Below are 20,401 nucleotides of genomic sequence, written 5' to 3'. Positions count from 1 at the left end.
TGCGACAGCGCTGCACGACCACTGTATCGCTTGCACACTTCGAATACTACTATCCAAGCTCAAAGCTACGGGTTCCAAGTGCGTGTTTCCCCTAAATTCGACTGCGAATGTATCTCACGTCGAGTGCCGGTGCACTCATGTAGAGGACATATTGCCCGTCAACGCGAACCGAGCCGCTCGTTCGTTCAGGCAAATGATATGCCAAAGTGTAATCTCGAGAGATCCTCCAGAGATTAGGTCGGCCGACGCGATAATGACGAATGGATCCCCGTTGCCGCGGCCTGCTCTTTGTTCCCCGGGATCACGAGCCAGGTGAACCAAGAATTCTTTCGAGGGTTTGTTGTCAGGGGAAGAATCGACTGCGTGATATGGGGAAGCACACCAAGAACTGGTTTAGTTCTGGTTTCAAGGGATTTTCGGTGGGATTTAGCAGGGATTTTTTTGTAATTGGCGGTAAGGGGAGTAAGATTTTCGGTAGTGCTAATGATTTCCTGTTTATTTGAACGTTATGGTGACAGATTAACGCGAAGTCTGTATTTTATTAAACAATTTTGGGGATCTGTTTTGAAAAGTCTTTCTCAGAAGGTTTGATATATTTTAACATTTAGAGAGAATCTAGGAGAACCAAATACTTAGAAACAAAGTTTCGATCGAAATGTAATTATCTTCAGAATGCCTATCGAAGTACTCTCAAACTACCTTAATAATCTCTTACAATATTAAAACAATACCAAGTAGCTCGTATTCACTATTCTTTGCCAGAAACAAGAAACTCCTCTCTACATTTCGATTAACAAATCCCACTTCAAATCTGGACAACCCAATCCTCGAGCAGAATAATTTACAACTTCCAAGCTGCCGCTCCATCGAAACCACCCCTTAATCGAAACTCATACTCCGACGTCCAACTACGACCCAGGAAACGCATCTTTCACACGCTGGAAGCAGCTCGCCCGAGCATCCAAAGAACACGAGGAATCATCGATGGATTCTAATCTACGCCAACATCGCAACTGCGATTCAAGAAAGCGAGCGCACACTCGCTCACACGTCCAAAAGACACTAAGATGAATCCAATCCTCCGCGGAGCGACAATGTTGCGTCGTCGAAGGTTAAAAAGCAGCCGTGGTAACAGGATGCGGTGTCGGCGTGCAATCGATCCAAGTCTCGTCGGACAATCGAAAACGCAGAATCGGCCGGCTAGGAAATTACGGGATCCCCGGCGGCTACGTCGAGTGTCGGATACGCAAGCCGGTTACGCAACGAACATCGCGTTCGACAAGAGGCGCGTTTCCCGATCTCACGTATCTAATGTCAATGGAGGAGGCCTCTGTGCGTCTCTGTTTCTGCGAGCGAGACAGACGCGACGAGGTGGACGAAACGCGGAGGAGGAACGAACGAGGTGGCCCCCAGTCGGAACGTAGGAATGAAACGAAGAAAGGAGTCATGAAAGAACGCACTCGAATGTAAACCGGACCCTTGTGAGATTCGCGGCCCAGCGGCGGTCCCACCGACGCCGATGGCTGACCGCACCTTCCGGCTGATCCGAGTCGCTCCGAACACCAGACCTTCCCAGAGCGCTAACATTTTAGATAGGTGGGGGGCCCCCTCGCAGACTACCTTTTCTTCGATGCTCGATCGAACCCCGGAGCTTCTTTCCACGGATCTCGATACGCTTTTTTGTATCCGGCTGCAAATTGTGTCCGTTTCATGCACCATTTACGAAGACGATAGGCTTTTTTGGATTTTAATGCCACCTAAGGGCTCCCTATTTCGCTTGCCACATTCCTGGAATATGAGTTCTTGGTTTTGTTTTAACATGGTGTTAGATGGGAGAGACGCGATGTGTTAGATATATGCAATTTATACGCTTGGTAGTACTTTTGGAATTAGAAAGGGAGGCTGTGTAGTTGAGGTTGAGATTAAACTTTGTTGTTAATGAAGAGTATGGCGTAAGAGTATGGCGAATTAAATCACGCGCCTTTTTACGGAAACAATTTTTATATCAAATGCAGGTTTTTCTCTTGGTTCTGCCAAGAGAAAAATTAAATATGTATTTGTATTATCCTCCAGAATATTTAATATAAATATCGATCGTCGCAATATTATTTGAACTCCTGTTCTGCGACAGAACTTCTTCAATCCACCGCTACGTTTCTGAAATACTGTCTCACAAAGGTGTCGTCATCTTGAACTTCAAATATCGTATCTCGTTCAGCGGGTAACCAGAATAAAAGGCTGACAAAAGTAAAATTCCGTATTATCTCCTGTGATCTTCAGATACGACGCCAATTTGATACTTCGATACTTCGGAAAAAGGGTTAAGCGGAAAAAGATGTCGAAATCGCCTAAGTGTTTTCACTAAAACATAGAACGCTTCTCTCGTGAGCAACTTGCTCGTAACGACAGAGATTTTTTCGCTGGATCTGGATCGCGGTCAAACCCTTTCCATAAATCGTTGCTGAAAGTTTGGCCACGTACTCGCGACTCGCAATAACTCGGCGGCGGCGGATAAAAATCGGCCGGGGGCCAGGGATGAGTAATTCGGACCCGCTGAAGGGTAATTGGAATGCATCGTGCATTGCCTAACTTTCGAGTTATAGCCTGCATAAAAGTGATAAGTCTCTTCCGGCGAATAAGCATCTATAGATTACCGTAAATGTTATACCACACCGCACGGTATACATATACACAAAGTTCCCAAGGAAAAGTATCCTAGCGGTGAGCGCGCCGCAGTTTGTAAACCAGTATATCGTCCCCCACCTCCTGTTCCCCTCCCCACACACCCCACGTGACACGCGTAACTTGCGAAGTCCTAGCCCTTTCCTCCCTCATCCACCTTTTACCATCCTCCACGGACTATAGACAGTGTCCACCATATTTTGTCCCGCGACGTAATCAGTCTCGTAATTAGCCGCGTCAGAGTCTGATACGCCTTGTGCTCCCTGTATCGTGCGCTGATCTAAATTGATTCATCTTTCGTGATCGTGAATCGTTTAACCCTCTGATTGTGTGATAATGTGACGAAGAGTGCGGAATGAACGATATACAAATTTAGAAGGATTTTGGCTTTCCTAAAAAGGTAGGAAAAAGTACGAAGGAAGGTAGAAAAGGTACATTGTGAAACTTAGAACGAAGAGAAAATATAAAGGTATAGGTATAGGAAGAGACAATAAGAAAAGTGACAAAGAAAAGTGACATTATTACAATACAATAATATACCACCAGAAACGATGATGGAGAGACCAAGTGGAACTATCATGCAGATTGCCGGTGTTCGTGGAAAGTGTATCGAAAGATATTCTAATCTATAAATAAAGCTAAGAGTGATATCCTGTACTGTAGCGACACTCTTTGGTAATAATCGTTTCCAATAACGAGCGAACTAAGGTAATCGAAACATTCTTCGATCGTCGACCGGGGGTAAAAGAGCATCGAGACGAAGTGGTCGAGCAGTGAGGTTGGGGAGGAGGCGAGTGTTTCGGAAGAAGTGGAGCGACAAAGGGAAACTCTTAAATAAATAAAATCGATAAGGCGAGACATCGTATCCAAGGAGAGCAAGGTAGAACCTCCCGGAGAGGGACAAGCTCATGAATAAGCAGTGCTCACGGGGGTGTGCGCCGCGTGATTTCGCGTGGGACTGTTGGCGGTAGACCAGCCGGCGAACGTTTATTTCGCAACCTTTGCCTCTTCCATCCCGGATTCTGCCTCTTGCTCCCGCAGCCGGCCTCGCTCTCTCCGTCGCACCGCGGTGGATGCCAATAACGACGTTATCCCGCGCGACGCTCAAGCCGTTTCCGTAGAAACCCCGCGTCACAGAGCCGCCCCACCTCGGCTACACGTGATCACGATCCAGCCAATGGTGTGCGCGGAATCTCGTGGCTGGATGCTGATCGAGGGATGCAAAAGGCGGGGTTGCAGCCCGCGTGGGGATGAAAGCTCGACGATAGAGGCGGGGGTCGAAAAGCTTGGCGAAGTCACGTGTGCTCGTCGCCAGAAGCCTCGTTCGTGCTTTCACGTCGTTGTTACCCGCACGACCGTGCCGCTTTTTGGGGTCCAGCCACCGTGTCACCGCGGCTGATAACGATAACGAGAGTCGGACGTGACCGAGAACCTTTTTGCCTATTTCGGCCACGGGACCCAACGACACGAACTGACGAGTTACCAGGCACAGTCGCTTCAAAGTGTCCGACGAGTATCCAGGATTGTTTTTCATCGGTTCTTTGCTCGTGAATACTTCTTCATGGTTGGATTGCTCTTCGCTCGGATTCCTTGGTGACAAATATGGACGGGACAGAGATGGTTCTTCCGTAGACGATTCGTGTGAACGACATTCTTGGATTATTTTGAATTGTTTCTAACGATGGACTCTGTGTGTCTTTATATGGAGAAAGAAAGGGATGATTGGTACGATCGAAGTATAGTTGATAAGTGAATATAAATGAAATCTCAAGTGATCCTTTGGATACGATGAAGTGAACTGTGTTGTCAGCGAAGAACAGTGTACAGTGACTAACAGCAAGCTAATCGTCGCGCAAATAATCGTCCAAAACTCGTCGATAATCTTCTAAAAGCAGCGTCCAAAATATTCGGAAGCCATTGGAATCTCAATTTCAAGATCCGTCGTCCCTTAAAACCTTTCGAAGTAATCGTAAGGCCAAGAACCATTAAAATCCACGTCGTTAAAATTCCAATATCCAGAAACTAGTTTGAGAAATTGTCTCATTTTACCAATCCAACGATGAAGAGAGTCAAAAACCCTTTCGAGAATTCGATCAGAGTATCATTGTGGACATCGTGCGAGAGTGGAGTTCAGTGATGTCGCGAGTGCTGTGAGAAGAGATTTGAGAGGCCGTAAGTGTCCCATAGATAAAGTTCTAGCAGACGAGGACGGATTCAGCTCTCGATTCATGAAGATGAAGCGACGGTCGACCGGGTGCTCGTCGAAGCCACCCGTCGTCCGGCACAAAGACGCTCCTGATGACGGTCATTGTACCGCTACGCCATAGACTAGTCTCGGAGGCTACGGTTAAAAAAGAGACGAGAACCATCACCTCTGGAAACTTGCGAGAAACGTCATCGTCGGTGGTCAATAGGACCGACCGTCCTTTGGACGCGTTTCACATATTATACGCGACATCAAGAGAGGAACCACCTGGATTCCCACAGCCGACGGCCGTCGGCTACTGAGGGGCCACGATGGACCTCAGCACCGCCTATCGTTACAATCAGAATATGATGGAATACTACACCTGTAAGCTGACAATATGCGCGGTCCTCCGGACTTATTTTTCTATTTTTCTACTTCCTTGTGATTTTTTCCGTTTGTTAGGAATCCTTGATTGCATATTTTTCCTTATCTTTGTTTTAATTGGGTTGCATCTTTCGTGATATCATGGGCCAAGAGCAGATGATTCCGATTTACTCGTAGATTTATTCTGGTTGATTTATACTCAACACTGTTGGAGTAAACAAGATTCGAATTTGCGTCTCGGCCTCGAATTATTTTTGCATAGTTGACAGGCGACAGTTGTTTGATTAATTTTTATTACGTTCGTCATCATCGACGAAATTACTGCTTTTAACCTTGCTGCGTTCTTTGGGTCTTTCTAACCAGAATTTTCTTACATCGTTAAACAATTTTGTTTCATTAAACGTAGCTAGTTAAGTAAACAAACGTTAAAAACTATACAGAGTTAGCCTATTGATAAAAATTTTCCCCTATATAACTAGGAGCTTTACGTTATCAATTAACAATTAGTAAGAACAAATCAATTTCAGCTAGTGCAAAAATCGATCTCACTTACTTAAAACTTGCCACGTGAGAAGTGGGAAATTCCTAAATAGACGAATTACTATATCTAAGAGAATCTGACAATCAGAAAAACGAATTAAATCAATTAAAAAATATTTCAAACTCGTGATACGAAGAATACTTAAGATTTGCTTAGGTTATCGCTTGACCCGAACTAAGTTAGAAGATTCTGTTCTTGTGTTTTAATAACCGTGGAATAGGAAACGACATTCTAGGAAGCGGCAAGACACCGCTCGTTTTTACACGAGATAACTTAAACACCGAAAAAGCAGAAAACAATCAACTCTCTTCCCTGGATCGTGAGAGCGAACTTGTTAGCGTAAAAATCGATTTCTCCCGGTATTTTCTGTCCGATCAAGCGGTCCGTGGAATAGAACGAGGAAAGTCGAGCGGACGGTCCGCTTGGCGACAAATTCGCATCGTCGTCGAGCAAACGAGAGTGCGAAAACGAGAAATCCAACGACCTTCGTTCGATCCGTTCGATTCGTAGCGGTACAATGGTCGATGAAAAAGCAAAACCGCACGTCGTTGCAGTCTCTGATCCGCGTAGGAACCTTTCGCGGAACCATTCGGCTACCTCCTATCAAGTTGTTCCTCTTCGCTTCCCTAAATCCTCAGTGAAAGCTTCCGAATCGGCGTAGCGAACGCTCGAAACGAAAATCTCTTCTAATTTGCGAAAGAAAGAAAAAACTTGGCCACAGAATCTTCTCGTACTTTCGTTTTCTCTCACTTTCTTTCCCCCGCCGAATAAAAAGTCGGTCTTGCTATATTCCGGAGAAATTCACATCGCTCTGAACCGATCCGGCAAATTCGAGGAGAAAAAGGGGGTTAAACCGGACCGAATCGTGGAACCGTGTTGCACACGCTTCCGCACTGTGCGCGGTAAGCAGCGATCGAAAGCGAGAACGCGACTTTGGAAGCGTGTCCGGCGTAATCGCGCGTGAACAGAGAAAAGTGTGAAGAAAACGGAGAAAAATGTGTTGACTCGGTGAACGCTTAACACATTCGTTGATATCGATGCATAGAATCCGTCCTCTTAATTATTTGGAATTTAGTTAATGCACTCCTATTGTGAGTAACAATCGGAGACGTTGAGATTTTATTTCTATGTGTTTTAATAGAAATATTTTTAGAGAGACGAATAAAATTGTAAGCAACGTGGTTAACATGTTTATCGCAGATTCAGTATTCGCTGTCTACGATGATGTAAGCTAATAAATATCGTACTATATCTGTTTGTATATTGTAAAACTTTGCGTCATAATGGTTCAAGTCAGTTTCAAGTTTGAAGAACTTACATTTAGTTACGTATTTAAACTTTTAAAGGTATCGTCCCTTTAATTTCATAATTAAATTGGTAATTGTATCTACGTTTACATGAGTCGAAAAGATGTAATCAATTTTTTCTAATAATAAACTTGGGACTCTATTTTATGAAAACCGGCAGTGGACCGTGTTACGTACTCCACTATAATTCTCAGCTCTCCGTATGTATTTGACATGAATTTTTATGAAATATTTCTTCACAATTTTCTACTTTTCGATATATATTTAATTTTCTTCAAAATATGTGTCTCCTCGAATCCAACTCGTACGCAGTGAACGTGCTAATAGAAATATTTTAAAATACAAATAAAATACTAAATAGTAAAGAGAGAGTTACAGCAAATATTATTAGAAAATTGTGAGATAAAAACATATATAGTTTTTGCAGAGAAATAATTACACTTTATTATGTCGTAAATGTGTTAAAATCATACGATACACTGATCATTGTGTGAAAGAAAAGGAAAAAAAAAGAAAAAAGGAAAGGTCTTTCGATCGCGATTTCGTCTAATTACAGGTGGAAACGTATTAATTAGGTGGCCACGGTCGTCGTTTCCAAGCGGCGTGGCCGCGACCGTCCGCCGGTTCCGTTCGAACTAATGGCATGATAATAATTATGAAACATTAACAAGAACGGCGCGGTCAACGCGAGTGCATCGCAGCTGAATCGTTCCGCGACCAGTCAGCCAATCCCTTTCATTGAACAGGCAAAATTATCCGTGTAATTGCAGCGGAATTTGCTGAACGTTTCAAGACCAGAAAAATTATCGTCGATATCTGGTACAGAGGCAGGTGAAACAAATCAACGATTCTATTTGTAATTTTGTATCGTTCTATATTGGAAACATTTTTACGATTTACGTGAGATTAGAAGAATATAAAATTGACTTTCTCTGATATATCGAACCGACTTTCGATGATATCGATGTTATAGGCACTGAAATAATCGAGATTAGAGTATAAAATGGCAAATGGAAAATATAAAGAGAATGTAAATAGATTGCAGATGTTCGTGCAGTTGTGGAAAATTTAATTCTCTGCAGTCTGAGAAACATTTGGTGTCTCGATTCAACTATTATTCGTGTATTCGATAAGGTATGCTTAAGATCTGCTCGTTACTATGATCTATTTCCATATATTTATGAGCAATGATATATCTCTAACTCGACGTATTTCTAATAAATTTATAAAACAAAAGAACATGTTTTACGTGTTCAAACTGAGAATTACCGAAGAAAATCAAAGAGAAGAATTCACACGATGTACAAGAACGTGCAGGAGATTCAATACATAGTACTCTATACTAAAAGGAAATGCTAGAAGATGAAACAAATCTCCATTTAAATTCCATTCCTTCAAGAACATGTTTAAAAATCTGAATTCCCAGAAACATCCACAGTGTACCTATAAAAAAAACTCTCCAAAAAAACAGCATTGTAAATCTTCAAAAATTCCTTCGAAAAAAAATTACGAATGCATCATTTTGTTCGCTCCGATACTTCCACTATTAAATTAGACATACGACCGATCGAGCTAGGAATTTCTGAAAAATAAGACCAGCGGCCCCTGCTTTTCCGTGTATTTTTCAAGCGAGCGAGTAATAAAGTGTAGCGTGTTTCCAACGCGCAGCCGGCAATACGTAACGCCAGACCGTAATGTAATACAGGAACAAAGCTGCTGGAGAAATATCGTGTGACCGAGTCGGGAATCTATATCGTATAGAATTCTTCGTTGATGCTCGCTCGCGCACCTATCGTGCCGTGTCCATCGCTCTTTTCCTTCTTTTCGTTGTCGCAATACCTTTTTCCAAACCAGAGCCGACATCGTCGTCGAATTCGTTAGTTTCGCGCGTTCCGCTCCAACGACGCGATTAACCAATCGTCAAAGGTATCTAATTGTCGATAGCCATCGTATCTTGATACGTAGAGTCCGATATATTCACGAAAGTATTTGAACATTTGGCATAGAAGGTTTCTATAAATTTATTTCGAAATCGCATTATCGCTGTAACGAGATTGTGACGATTAAATTGGTAAAGTTCGAAAGCGATCCAAAAACGTACATAAAAGTTACAAGGCATTTACTGCAACCATATGTTTACAAAGAAGTTAGTATGCAACGAAAAGAACGATTTTAAGATGGGCTGATTATTGGACAATTTAAACTAATTGACTGCTAAAAGTATTTTCATAATCTTTGCACTAAACGTAGCTACAAAGCTTTTATACCGTCGATTAGGATAAACCGTGAAGATGTAACGATATGCTTCATGCTTGTTCCATGAAATCAGAATGGCGGACGTGTTAATAGATCGCGAATGAGAAGCGTGGCGGCCCGGAAGTGGTTCGTATCAGTTGGCCAGGCAGCCAGGTCAACTCATTTTGCATCGTCGTTCTTGCAGTCAGATAGAATCGCTATGGAATTAGGAAGCTGACCAGCTTTCTCTGGTACCGAGTCGAAATACCGATGAACATCCGATTAATTCGCCAACTGAGAAGCTTGTTGAAGAACCGTGTCGTTACTGTGGGAAAGTTTGACGGGTCTTTTGGATTGGATGAAACGATATTGCAATAGTATACCGTCATTAACGGTAAAAAGTGCCGCTCGAAACCTGGTTAATTTGCTTTTAACGTTTCTTTGCGAATCATTGATACGCGTGAATTTTTCTTCCAATCTTTCGTTAAATCCTTTCTCAAAATATCGTAAAACTTCTCGCTTGTTGAAACAGAAAAGTTAGATCATTATGCAAAAAGATCCTGTTCTCGCATTAACGAACAAAAAGCATTTCTAATGTCTTAAGAGTATGTCTAACATAAAATTGAAACAAAAAATCATAACTCATCACACTATCACAGAACTGTTCAAACTGTGAAGACATTTTGCAACATTAGAAAAATATCATTGAGTCGAGAATGATCGAAAGAAGACAAATTCTCATACATTTCTTTCGCTTAAACGTCCAAAAGAGAAAAGTACAAAGAAGAAATCCGAAGTTAACAAGCATGCTAGTAGAGTTAACGAAACGAGACAGCACGGTAGCGCATAGACGGAGATTCAGGATAGGAACGCAGCTTGGGGACAATAATAAGCGTCGCTGACGCGGTTGCTGCGAGAGAGCAACGGCACGACAATTCGTAGCACTGGTAGCCCTGGATTTGACCTCCGGGGGTGGTCCACGGCTCTCGAATCCAGGGCCCTCGTATAGTTGTGGTCAGCAGGCGTGACGGCGTGTGTGCGCCGCGTAGGGTGGTCATGGTGCTTTTGCCCCGCGCCACCATCATTCCAAGCGCGACTATCCCCCTGACTACCGGCCACGCCGCGGGGATGCGACCATAAACGCGAAAGCGAATTGATTTGCGACCGGAAAGCGCGTATCGTTTCTAGTAATGATCGCGGATCCCTTCATTGTCTTGCTGCGTCGTGATCGTATCAGTTATGGGGGAATGGAGGAAAAAAGGAGAATCGGTGGTTCACGCGTCGCGGATCGCCTCGTTTCGCCAACAATGATGCTTCTCATCGGAATGGCCGGATCATCGCGGTAATTAGCCGCGATTGTTTGGCTACGTGCAACGCGTGGTCCTTGGTATGAGGAAACAGAGACTTCGTTTTGCAGAGGTTTTAGTCTTGTCTACTTTGCGAGGAATTTATAATGGAGAGTTTCGATGGAGTTTTAATTCGTATGAAAGTGAAAATGGTAATTTTGTTGGCTTTAACGAGCACGGCTGAGGATCGGGAAGTTGACGATTTAGGATTCGATAGAGTTTCTGGAATTCATAGATCTCGAGGTTTCTGAAGCTATTAGCAAATTGACTGTCGATTGATTATAACATTTCAAGCGGTCAAGCAGTTACATTCGCACAATTTTGGATGTTTTTGTCTACTGTCGTAATAAAAGTGTGAAGTGCTAAACGTATTTAGGGAATTTTGTTTTTTAGAAACTATGTATTACATTTGTAAATAACAACGTGGTATGCTAAAATAAGCGATAGCACTTAGGCATTCTCGACAAAATGTACAAATTGAAATGACAGTGTTAATGGTAGAGCTGACACTCCGTGTATCAAGCTAATTTATTACACGCAACGTAGCTAAAAATATGCGCCCCTCCATATTTTACAATTTCTTTAACTAATTCCGTAATCCGTATTACTTTTCGACACAACCTAAAGATTAACTTTCACGTAAAAAAACATAATAGTGAAAAACTGAATTTAAGTAATTAAACCGATTAAAAAGTTAACTTTCAAATATACGAATACGTACATAAGAATTCGAAAAACTTCAATCTTCCGTGTCTCGTGAAAGTTGGACGATCGGGCAAATCTAGAATTAATTTTCCAGTAGAATAGTCCAGTCGCGCACGGACACGACAACAAGAAGATTCGTATCAGACTTGTTATACTCTACTGCGTTACTGGAGCACGTTAAATCGAATGTCGGCCATTATCACGACTCTTTCTTTCCCCTGACAATTCAGTCTGATCTGCATCAACATGTTTGCCAGAGGAAGTCGATTGACCGGGCAAAAAGAAGTAGCATAAGCAAGGGGACGAATCGCGCGGTCCCGTCGCGCACTATAACCGAACAGGCCTGGTTTGTCGATGTTAGGGGTTAGAAACAGTGCTGATCATCGAATCATCGGTGCACTGGCACGTACACGGGGACATATGTCGCGGTCCAGGACCCTCCATTACGATATTAGATCGAAGTTAACGCGTTAGGAGACCGTAATGCGCGAAAATAAAGTCGTCTCGCGAAGAGAACGAACAGTAGCGTGTGGGATGGAAAATCGAATGTTCTGGCACACGTTGCTTCCATTATTAGCAAATGCACTCGTTCGAAGGGGAATTGGGGAAGAGAAAATGTTTTCATACAAGAATGGGTCACTGAATTACGAGGTTTTAGTATATATTGTGTCTAGTGTTTGTCCCTATGTAGAATGATTCGATCAGAGTATCGAACAGAGTATATAAATGTACGTATAGCGTTTATTAAAAGTAGCGAGAAATATTTGATCGATATATGCGAGTCTGTTAATAAAGCACGGTGTAAATAAGTCAAGAGCAAAAACGGTTCGTTTCAATATATTCAAAATCGATAAAACTAAATGGAGCCTATTAACAATATTCTATGAGATTCCATCGTCGTACGCACACAGAAATCATATTTTAACGCTATCTCTACACTATCAATTTCACACACATTAGGAGTTATTCTATTGATCCATGAAGTAACAAGTGATTTTTAGATCATAAAGCTACAAATATTTCGTTGCACGATGAATTTATATCACCTCCGATCCAACGCTAGAAGAAATTTTAAGAACAACTAAGAAGAAGCCCAAATCGTAAGAAGGAAACAGTTAGCAATCCAAAGTGTAAAAGTAAAATCGATCTTTAATGCTAAGATCGGTCGCGATCTCTCTCCAATCGCGGAAGTTCGACCTGGACGTTTCGTAAAACGGTATCCTCTCGAGCTAATGCATTATCGATTTCCATTTTCCAGGCCACGGCGGAGTTAACCAGCTCGGCGGCGTCTTCGTGAACGGAAGGCCCCTACCGGATGTAGTCAGGCAGAGGATCGTCGAGCTAGCGCACAGCGGCGTCCGACCGTGCGACATTTCCAGACAACTCAGGGTATCTCACGGCTGTGTATCCAAGATACTGTCGAGGTGAGTACCGACACCGTTCCGGCGCCATCCAGACCTCCGTCGTATCCGTTACAACCGCAACCCCCGTGGTGTCCCGACGGCAACAGACTTGCTTTTTGCTCTACCGTCGTTTGGCGCTTCGGCGATTTCCTCCATCGATTCGTCCATCCTCCTGTCACTGCATCGATGCATGATTCTTCTACGATCGACTGGTTGATGAATGAAGAACTACGTGTTGAAAGTACGAATGACAAGTTTGAGTGGCAGTTGACGGAAGATTGGTTTCTTCACAGCTTGTTCGACGAGTTAGATTCTGAATACGTATGTTGCAAATTGATTAGAACTTTTTGTTGTTGGAGGGAGATCTAATGTTTCGTAGAATTGCAATAATTGGATAGGAATCCATTTACGTTTTCTCGCAATCTTGTCGAACAAATGTCTAGATAACAATTTTCTGAAATTCTTTGGGTTAGGATATTGTTAGCGACAGATTTCATTTATATATCGTTGATTACTATCGATTCTTCGAAAGAAGTTTCTCTTCGGAGAAACGGAACTAACAGCAGATCAAATAATCAGGCAGCGTCAATAGCTAGACTTTGATTAAAAATCATCATAAAGATTCTCTGCAAAGAAGAAAGAGGAGACCGTACCAACTGGATGGATGTCTAATTCTTTAATTCGAGACGAAAGACTGGAGACGCGATGGCGCAAATGATTTAATGGAGGATCAAATTTTCCATGGCAAACGTAACGCTGTAGTTCCCATGCGTTCGAAGTGGCCAAGGATACCCGAAACGAAGAAAAAGATGCGATGGTCGAGGGAAAGACAGAAAGGAGAGAATTGGGTGCACGAGGAGGCGAGGAAAAAAAGGTAGACCAATACTGGTTCGGGAGTGATTTAATTAAAGACGCTGTTAGAAGCTCGAGGCGAACGAACCCAGGGACGAAAACTGCGACGCCGGAAGGAAGGAACCACCCCTGTTCCGGCCGCGGTGGGGGGTGCCAGCGGGTGCGACGATATGCGGTTTCCATGTTTTTTCCACCCTCCGCCCCGCGTTACATAACGGGTGGCCTCGTGCCGTTTTGATGGCCCGAATGTCATACGTCCCCGCCGGTAGAATATCATTGTCGCATATAGCCAGCTCTTTCACGTATATACCCTGTATATGTGTAATAGGCCGGCTGGATTATTTACTACTTTATTGCTTCTCAAGTTACCATCCCCTGGATTTTCCTATCTTTTTTCTTTGGATTTCATGCGAAGCGAATTTGAACAGTTTATTACCCTCGATGAGTTCGGAAATGCGAAATCACTTGTGTTGATAGGTATCTTTTGGGGCGAAAGGGATCTTTAGAATAACGTCCGATGAATTTTAGAAGCGTTCTGAGTAAGGAAATTTCTATCGAGGAAATAATAAACAAGAATTTCGCAGTATGCAATCCTTGAGCTGAAAAAACTGTAGGCAAACTTACATTTTCATAGAAAGATTTCTATGTTTTTGCTATAATTATCTGTAAAAGGTTAAACATTTATAACAAACCTGCGTTTATCTTATTTTTTGGAACAGATATATTCGTATGATATTTGCGTTGTAAATTTTTCAAATATTTTACACGTCAGAGTTCGTGATCATCAGTGAAGTCTGTCGTCTGACCACTAGAAACCCATTCTACTTAAAAGTTGGTCGCGGTTCGCGCTTTTATAAACCATAAGTAAACGTGAAAATGTTCGTTCCTGGAACACCGACAGGATCATTAGAGAAATTTTCCCATGTGGCCGAGTTCGACGCAGAAAATTAGCGAAATTCATTCAGACGAAATTGCCTGTGGGTCCGCGATTAATCGTAAATCCAGGCCGATTTTAATCAAACGCGCGATGTCGAAACGATTTATTGCGCAACCGTATTAACGGCAATGTGTTATGAACAGAAATTAACAGCTATATTAACGTCGAGTAGTGCACTTATTTTTCAATGGATTTACAGCCGATCAGATCGATAAGTCGCGGTGGCGAACGACGTGTGAATCAAACTTGAAAAGAAAACGCGGTTCAACGGCCGTTGTTTCACAATCGATTTCCTAATCGCTTATTCAAAAACACCAAGTAAGAATAAATTAAGTCAACCAGGATGGAGCAATTGCTACTTTTTCGCTGGCACTTCTCACTTTTTCTGAATCTACGCCTGGTAAATTAAAATTTAGAAACCGCAGCTGAAATTCCTATTTTTCTGGCTGTGTTTCGTCAGGAATAAAGAAGTTACGATTAACGCTAAAGTTTCTAATCCACGTGAAAGGCATTGAAAATAATTGTCTAGAGAAAGTAAAAGAATAAAAATCATTTTAATATTTTTCTATTTTTCAACGATGAGATATTTATAACTTTGTGAAACGTTATATCTAAATTCCTTATTGTAATAGATTCGATAATTCTAAATATTTCCAAATATTTCTTCTACATTTCCAAACACACGAACGTCACGTTTCAAACGACGTCTAACTTGGACTTCCTATTTCTACTATTCGTACGCTTGTAACTTTACAAGGTGCAAAGTTTATAGTCACTTTTTCTAGCGAAACTGCGGTGAAAACGGTCGTAGACCTCGGCGACGAGACGCTGTTAACACCGAAGCTTTACGCAGTCACGCGCCACTGATACGTCGCGACATCGTGTGTCCCGGATTTTCGCGGAATCGCGACAATTTCGACGCACATGTACAAACGAAACGGAAACGCCGGTTCCTGGCTAGGTGATGGTTCACGGAGACGGCGTTGAAAAGTTCGCGCCAACCCTCGTTTGACGGAGAAACGTCTATCATAACGGATGCATAAAGTGGATTCTTAAAACATTTTTGAGAAACGTTTCTTCAATAATGACCAACTTCTCCGCAGTTAATTTTATTCAGTCAATTTTAGCTGGTTATAAAAACACGAATTTCTTATAGCATGTATAATTTGTAATAATGTATTTCTTTAAATTTTCTAAACTACGATTAATAGGAAATTAAACGTAACCAAAATGCTATGTTCTTCCGAATATAGTTTACTAAGATAAAAAAATTAATTGACTTTAGTCTACATAAAGCTCGTAATACGTGGAAATTTTAAAAATTTCTGGGAGGTTAAACTTACCCAAACATCTCTGACACAATCTTCTCTTCAACAACCACAACCTGATAGTGTTACACGAAAGAGATCTAAAAAAAAAAAAGTGAAATTGTCGATTGAACTATCAAAGTTTTAGCATTAAACTGAAAACCAAAATTAATGCGAATAGGGTGAAAGGTCAATTTAAAAAATTGTAATTGCGCAACGTAATGGGTATTTGACGGTAGGGATGAGTGAGCATCGCCATGTGGACCTGGAATGGGGTTTTACGCCAGATATAATCGTAATAATTTCGAAACGGGGCGACATGGTCGTTTAAAAGACCCCTCCGACGCTTTCGACTGTAACAGGTTCGCGATCATTTTTTGTTCGGGGTGAATATTGCCGAATGATACATTGTTGAACTATCGTGACACGATTTATCGTGCGATACAAGTGGTTACCCCTATCGAATATTATAGAATCGAATGTGATTGTAAGTTTGTTCGTCTCTTACCATTATCTTTCGAGAAATATTAAAGAAAACTTACTTGCGTTGACAGTAAATAAACATATGACAAGTGACATGAATAAACATTGCTTATAATTGTATCATTTAAATCTGTACACATTACGTATATAGAGGAATGTATAGATAGATAAATAAATAGTGTTGATACGTGAATATTTAGAGAACTGTATTCATTCCAAATGTGCAGAATATACGCTAGGAAGATAGTCAATCCATTTGCAAGGGATGATACATCAAGACAATGTGTACATCGTTGATTAAACAGACCTTATACACATAAGAGATTCCTTTCTCTTAAAGAAACGTGAACGATATTATTGTACAAGCCGATACGTACAAAATAATATACAGAATCTATCATTTCGTTATTTCCCCGTAACGAATCTCGATCGAAGCAACGATCCCCGATAATCTGCCAACAGTGGCGGATCGATTTCGAGCTTTCCCTCGACCGATTATGACCGCTTTCTCTTCGACTATCACATACTCCATAACTGACATCGCTACCAGACAACACCGGTTTCCTTGTGAATCGCTAATTCCTCCGTGGAATTGACAGCGACAGTTGTCGCGTCGATCGAGTCAGTTCGAATCAACTTCTCACGCTTTAACGAACCGCGTGTACGTCAACCGACACCATGCTCGAGCTCAAATGTATCACGCTCAAAAGAAACACATTGAAAATTGACAACGACACCGTTGAATTTCACCGGTCAATGTTTCTTTATTTTTTTATTTCCAGATTTTTTCTTTTTTTTTTTTTTTTATTTTTAAAACGAGCGATGGAAGAGGAAAAAGGTAGAAAGAGACGAAGGGAGAATGAGAGAGGCACAAAATTGGCCGACAGTTTGAACGAGCATGAGTCGACGCCGGCGGCGGACCCACATCCATCAAGGCGGCCCACAAGCGGACCATTATTGCGGGCTTTCTCCCGTAATTGAATTTAAGCACCAGCGAAGATATTATTTAACTAATTAGGCACAAAGGGCGCGTTCACGGCGGGCCAATCGCGATTGGCCATCGCACGCGCATACACGCGCCGGGAGGGCTCAATGGAGGGAAAGAAGAGGGAGAAACACAGGGTGGAGGCAGAAGCCGTTTGTTTTAAAACAGCCGGTCGTTGACGCGCCGCTGGACGGCGATTCGTTATTCCGGCATTGACCGCACGTCGCGGGAAAAACCAGCCGTTTCTCTCTTTCTCCATTCTCGCTCCCTTTGATTCCATTCGATCGGAAAAAATTGGGAAGGGGTGCAGTCTCTTTTGGTATCGTGGTTGGAAGATTACGTGACAGTGAGAATTTGTGTGAATGACGAAGGATACGTACTGGGAAGTTGGTGAATATTTGTGCTAATTTTGGAAAATTAGCGTACAAGTAAATTAGAACGTACGGTGTCCTATAAAAATGTAACCGTACAAGGTAAGGATCTGTGTCATGCGTATAAAATCTTTAAACGAGCATGATCGAGAAGAGTGAGAGTTTTGTGTTAGTCGTTGAAGAATCAAGAGAATTTAAAGAAAAAAAGAATTTCTTATAGAGAGGTCAAGAGCGAGAGTTCAAAGACAACCAAGTAAAAATCATTCTTCATTATTAGACCGTGAATGCTTACGCAATTATGGGAAATTTAAAATCCAAAAATCTGCAGCTTGTATGTAATATTTAATTCGTTAAAGTATTTGTTATAATATTTATAACACAAATATTTGGTGAATAAAACAAGTTCCTATTTGAATTCCATTACTTTGGTTATGTTCAAAAAGATGTAAGATTGCATAAGAATCCGCAGTTTACTTACTATGTTGCTTATAAATATTCTTTTTATTTTCTGTTCTTAAAAAGCCTGCTCGCAACCTGACATTCTTACAATAGTTTCTGGAAGTGTAGTAGGATCGAATTTCTGCTTGGTTATGGAGATTTCTAAAGGTGATGGAAATAGTAGACGGTTAGCGTTAACGATTTTGAAAAGTCACGTGGACGTAGGAATGTAATAGAATCGCGACATAGATCCATTGAGTTGGTTTCTTTTTCTTTTTGTTCGCAGGTATTATGAAACCGGCAGCTTCAAGGCTGGTGTAATAGGCGGCTCGAAACCGAAGGTTGCAACTCCACCGGTGGTCGAAGCGATCGCCAACTACAAGAGGGACAATCCGACGATGTTCGCGTGGGAGATCAGGGATCGATTGCTTGCTGAAGGCATTTGCTCGCAAGACAACGTGCCATCCGTCTCCTCGATCAATCGGTGAGTCCAAATTTTCCCATTAGATTAATCAAAACTGACCAATTAAAGCAAAATCCAGTAATCTGACCCAGATCTGAGAAACTATAAAACTACAAGCTTTCGGTTAATTATAAGACTATAAGACTATTTAATAAAAAGTTGAAGAGTTCGATTTCAAATATGATTGCGTCTTATGAGTTATTATTCTAATTGAAATAGATATAAGAAATTTTCCTCTCCTCGAAGTTGTTAATAATTGACCTGCAGAAACTTACTTTATTAATCATGGGGAAACGTAATAACGTATTAAGTGTCGCTAATTATTTCAAAACAACGAACGAGCAAATAACTTTTTGGATCATACGTCCCTTATAAATAGACTGGAACGTTCATTCGTTCATGGAGAATTCAAAGATGCAAAGATATATAGCATATCGAAAATATAGTAGCTACTTGTTATAACATTTAATAAGAGACGTTTCATAAATCTATAAATTCGCACAAAAATTCTATAATCTACGTAATATACTTACACATTAGCGCGAGAATCGAGTCTTTGCAAAATTAAATAGATTTCTTCTATGATACTCGCAAAAATGGGGACAAAGATTCTCCTTTCATCGTTCACAAACAAAGTTCGTCCGAAGCACCCTCCCGAAGCAAGATCAAACCGATTCTTCGTCATCTTGAAATCGATGAACGGATACTCGTCGAGACACGAAATTCATCGTGGAAAACGATTGAAGAAAGCGAGAAGGGCGTGCGAACAGAGCATATGCTTGACGCGAGCGGCAATGGGAGCGATTAGTTATCCTTGGAGACGAGGAAGAATCATCCCCACGTCCCGTGCATCGAGATAAGCGTGTGCAGAGAGTCGGTCCGCCACCCCGATCCTATTGACCTTTCGCAGGTTCCTTCGGGAATGGGGCCGATTAATTCAAGTGTTTTTACGTCGCCCAATAGATCGAGCAAGCAGGGGGTGGGGAGAGGTGGCATGGCTAGGAACACGAGTATCCACGAGTACAGGGATGCCCTATGGAACGGGGAGTGAGCTCCCATGAGACGGCATTACAGCGTATCAGCACCGCGCAAACTGAACGAGTGGATCCCCTTTTCGAGCAACAGAAAAGCCAACGCGATGAAGCACGGGGAAAAGAAAGAGAGAGAAAGCGAACGAAGAGAGACCACTGGGGTACCATTGATCGGCACACATATGTCCCGAGATTTAATCAGTCGCTACTTAAGACCTTATCTCCCGCTTCATCCGACGCCCCCTGTACGCATCTACTACTTCATCGTTTCTTCACCCTGCGCCACTTTCGAGCACGCCGCCGGTCTGATAATGTAATCGAGCGTAATGCGGATCGAATTGGTTGGCGCAAGTGAAATCCACTAACGCGATTTCCGGCAGCCACCAGCGTTAATGGAAACGCACGCAAATTAGTTGGCCCGTATTAGGCGGAAATGGTACTCAGAGATATTTAGATGTCTGCTGACGACGGAGTTGAACTTAGGAGACTTTGGTCAGGTTGGGGAATCTTGATTTCCAGTTTCAATTCCTCCAGAAGAGGAATTTTGATTTGATCCATCTTGTTCGAAACTTTGCCTTGTACCTATATCTAATATTCATCAGCATTTACACCTCTGTTAAGAGACATTGTATTCGCAAAAGTCTTCATGCACTGTACTGTACATCTCGAGTAGTATACACACGTTATTTGGAAAGAACAAGTACATAGCATCGCATAACATCATATTAATTTCTTAACAGACA

The 20,401-nt window shown here is 42.0% G+C and overlaps 1 protein-coding gene and 1 long non-coding RNA gene across 7 annotated transcripts in view; one reads left to right on the top strand and one right to left on the bottom strand.

Annotated features, from left to right (window-relative positions):
* Positions 1-15,981, bottom strand: part of LOC132909738 (uncharacterized) — a 198,143-nt gene extending 182,162 nt beyond the window's left edge. Inside the window, exon 1 of the long non-coding RNA XR_009658597.1 lies at positions 15,924-15,981. This is a non-coding gene — a long non-coding RNA (uncharacterized LOC132909738). The remainder of the gene's footprint in view (positions 1-15,923) is intronic.
* The window catches only part of LOC132909730 (paired box protein Pax-8-like), a 196,659-nt gene that overhangs the window by 146,981 nt on the left and 29,277 nt on the right, over positions 1-20,401 (top strand). For 5 of the 6 annotated variants that reach the window (XM_060964722.1, XM_060964721.1, XM_060964720.1 and 2 more), the window contains exons 4-5: positions 12,647-12,812; positions 18,451-18,648. In XM_060964722.1, coding sequence (XP_060820705.1) covers positions 12,647-12,812; positions 18,451-18,648 — 364 coding nt within the window. Of the gene's footprint in view, positions 1-4,020; positions 5,255-12,646; positions 12,813-18,450; positions 18,649-20,401 lie in introns of those variants that run through there. The other variant, XM_060964723.1, reaches the window with a different exon arrangement.

The sequence above is a fragment of the Bombus pascuorum genome, chromosome 8 (genome assembly GCF_905332965.1).
Source record: "Bombus pascuorum chromosome 8, iyBomPasc1.1, whole genome shotgun sequence".
NCBI lineage: Eukaryota > Metazoa > Arthropoda > Insecta > Hymenoptera > Apidae > Bombus > Bombus pascuorum.
This window is presented reverse-complemented; position numbering and strand designations above follow the sequence as displayed.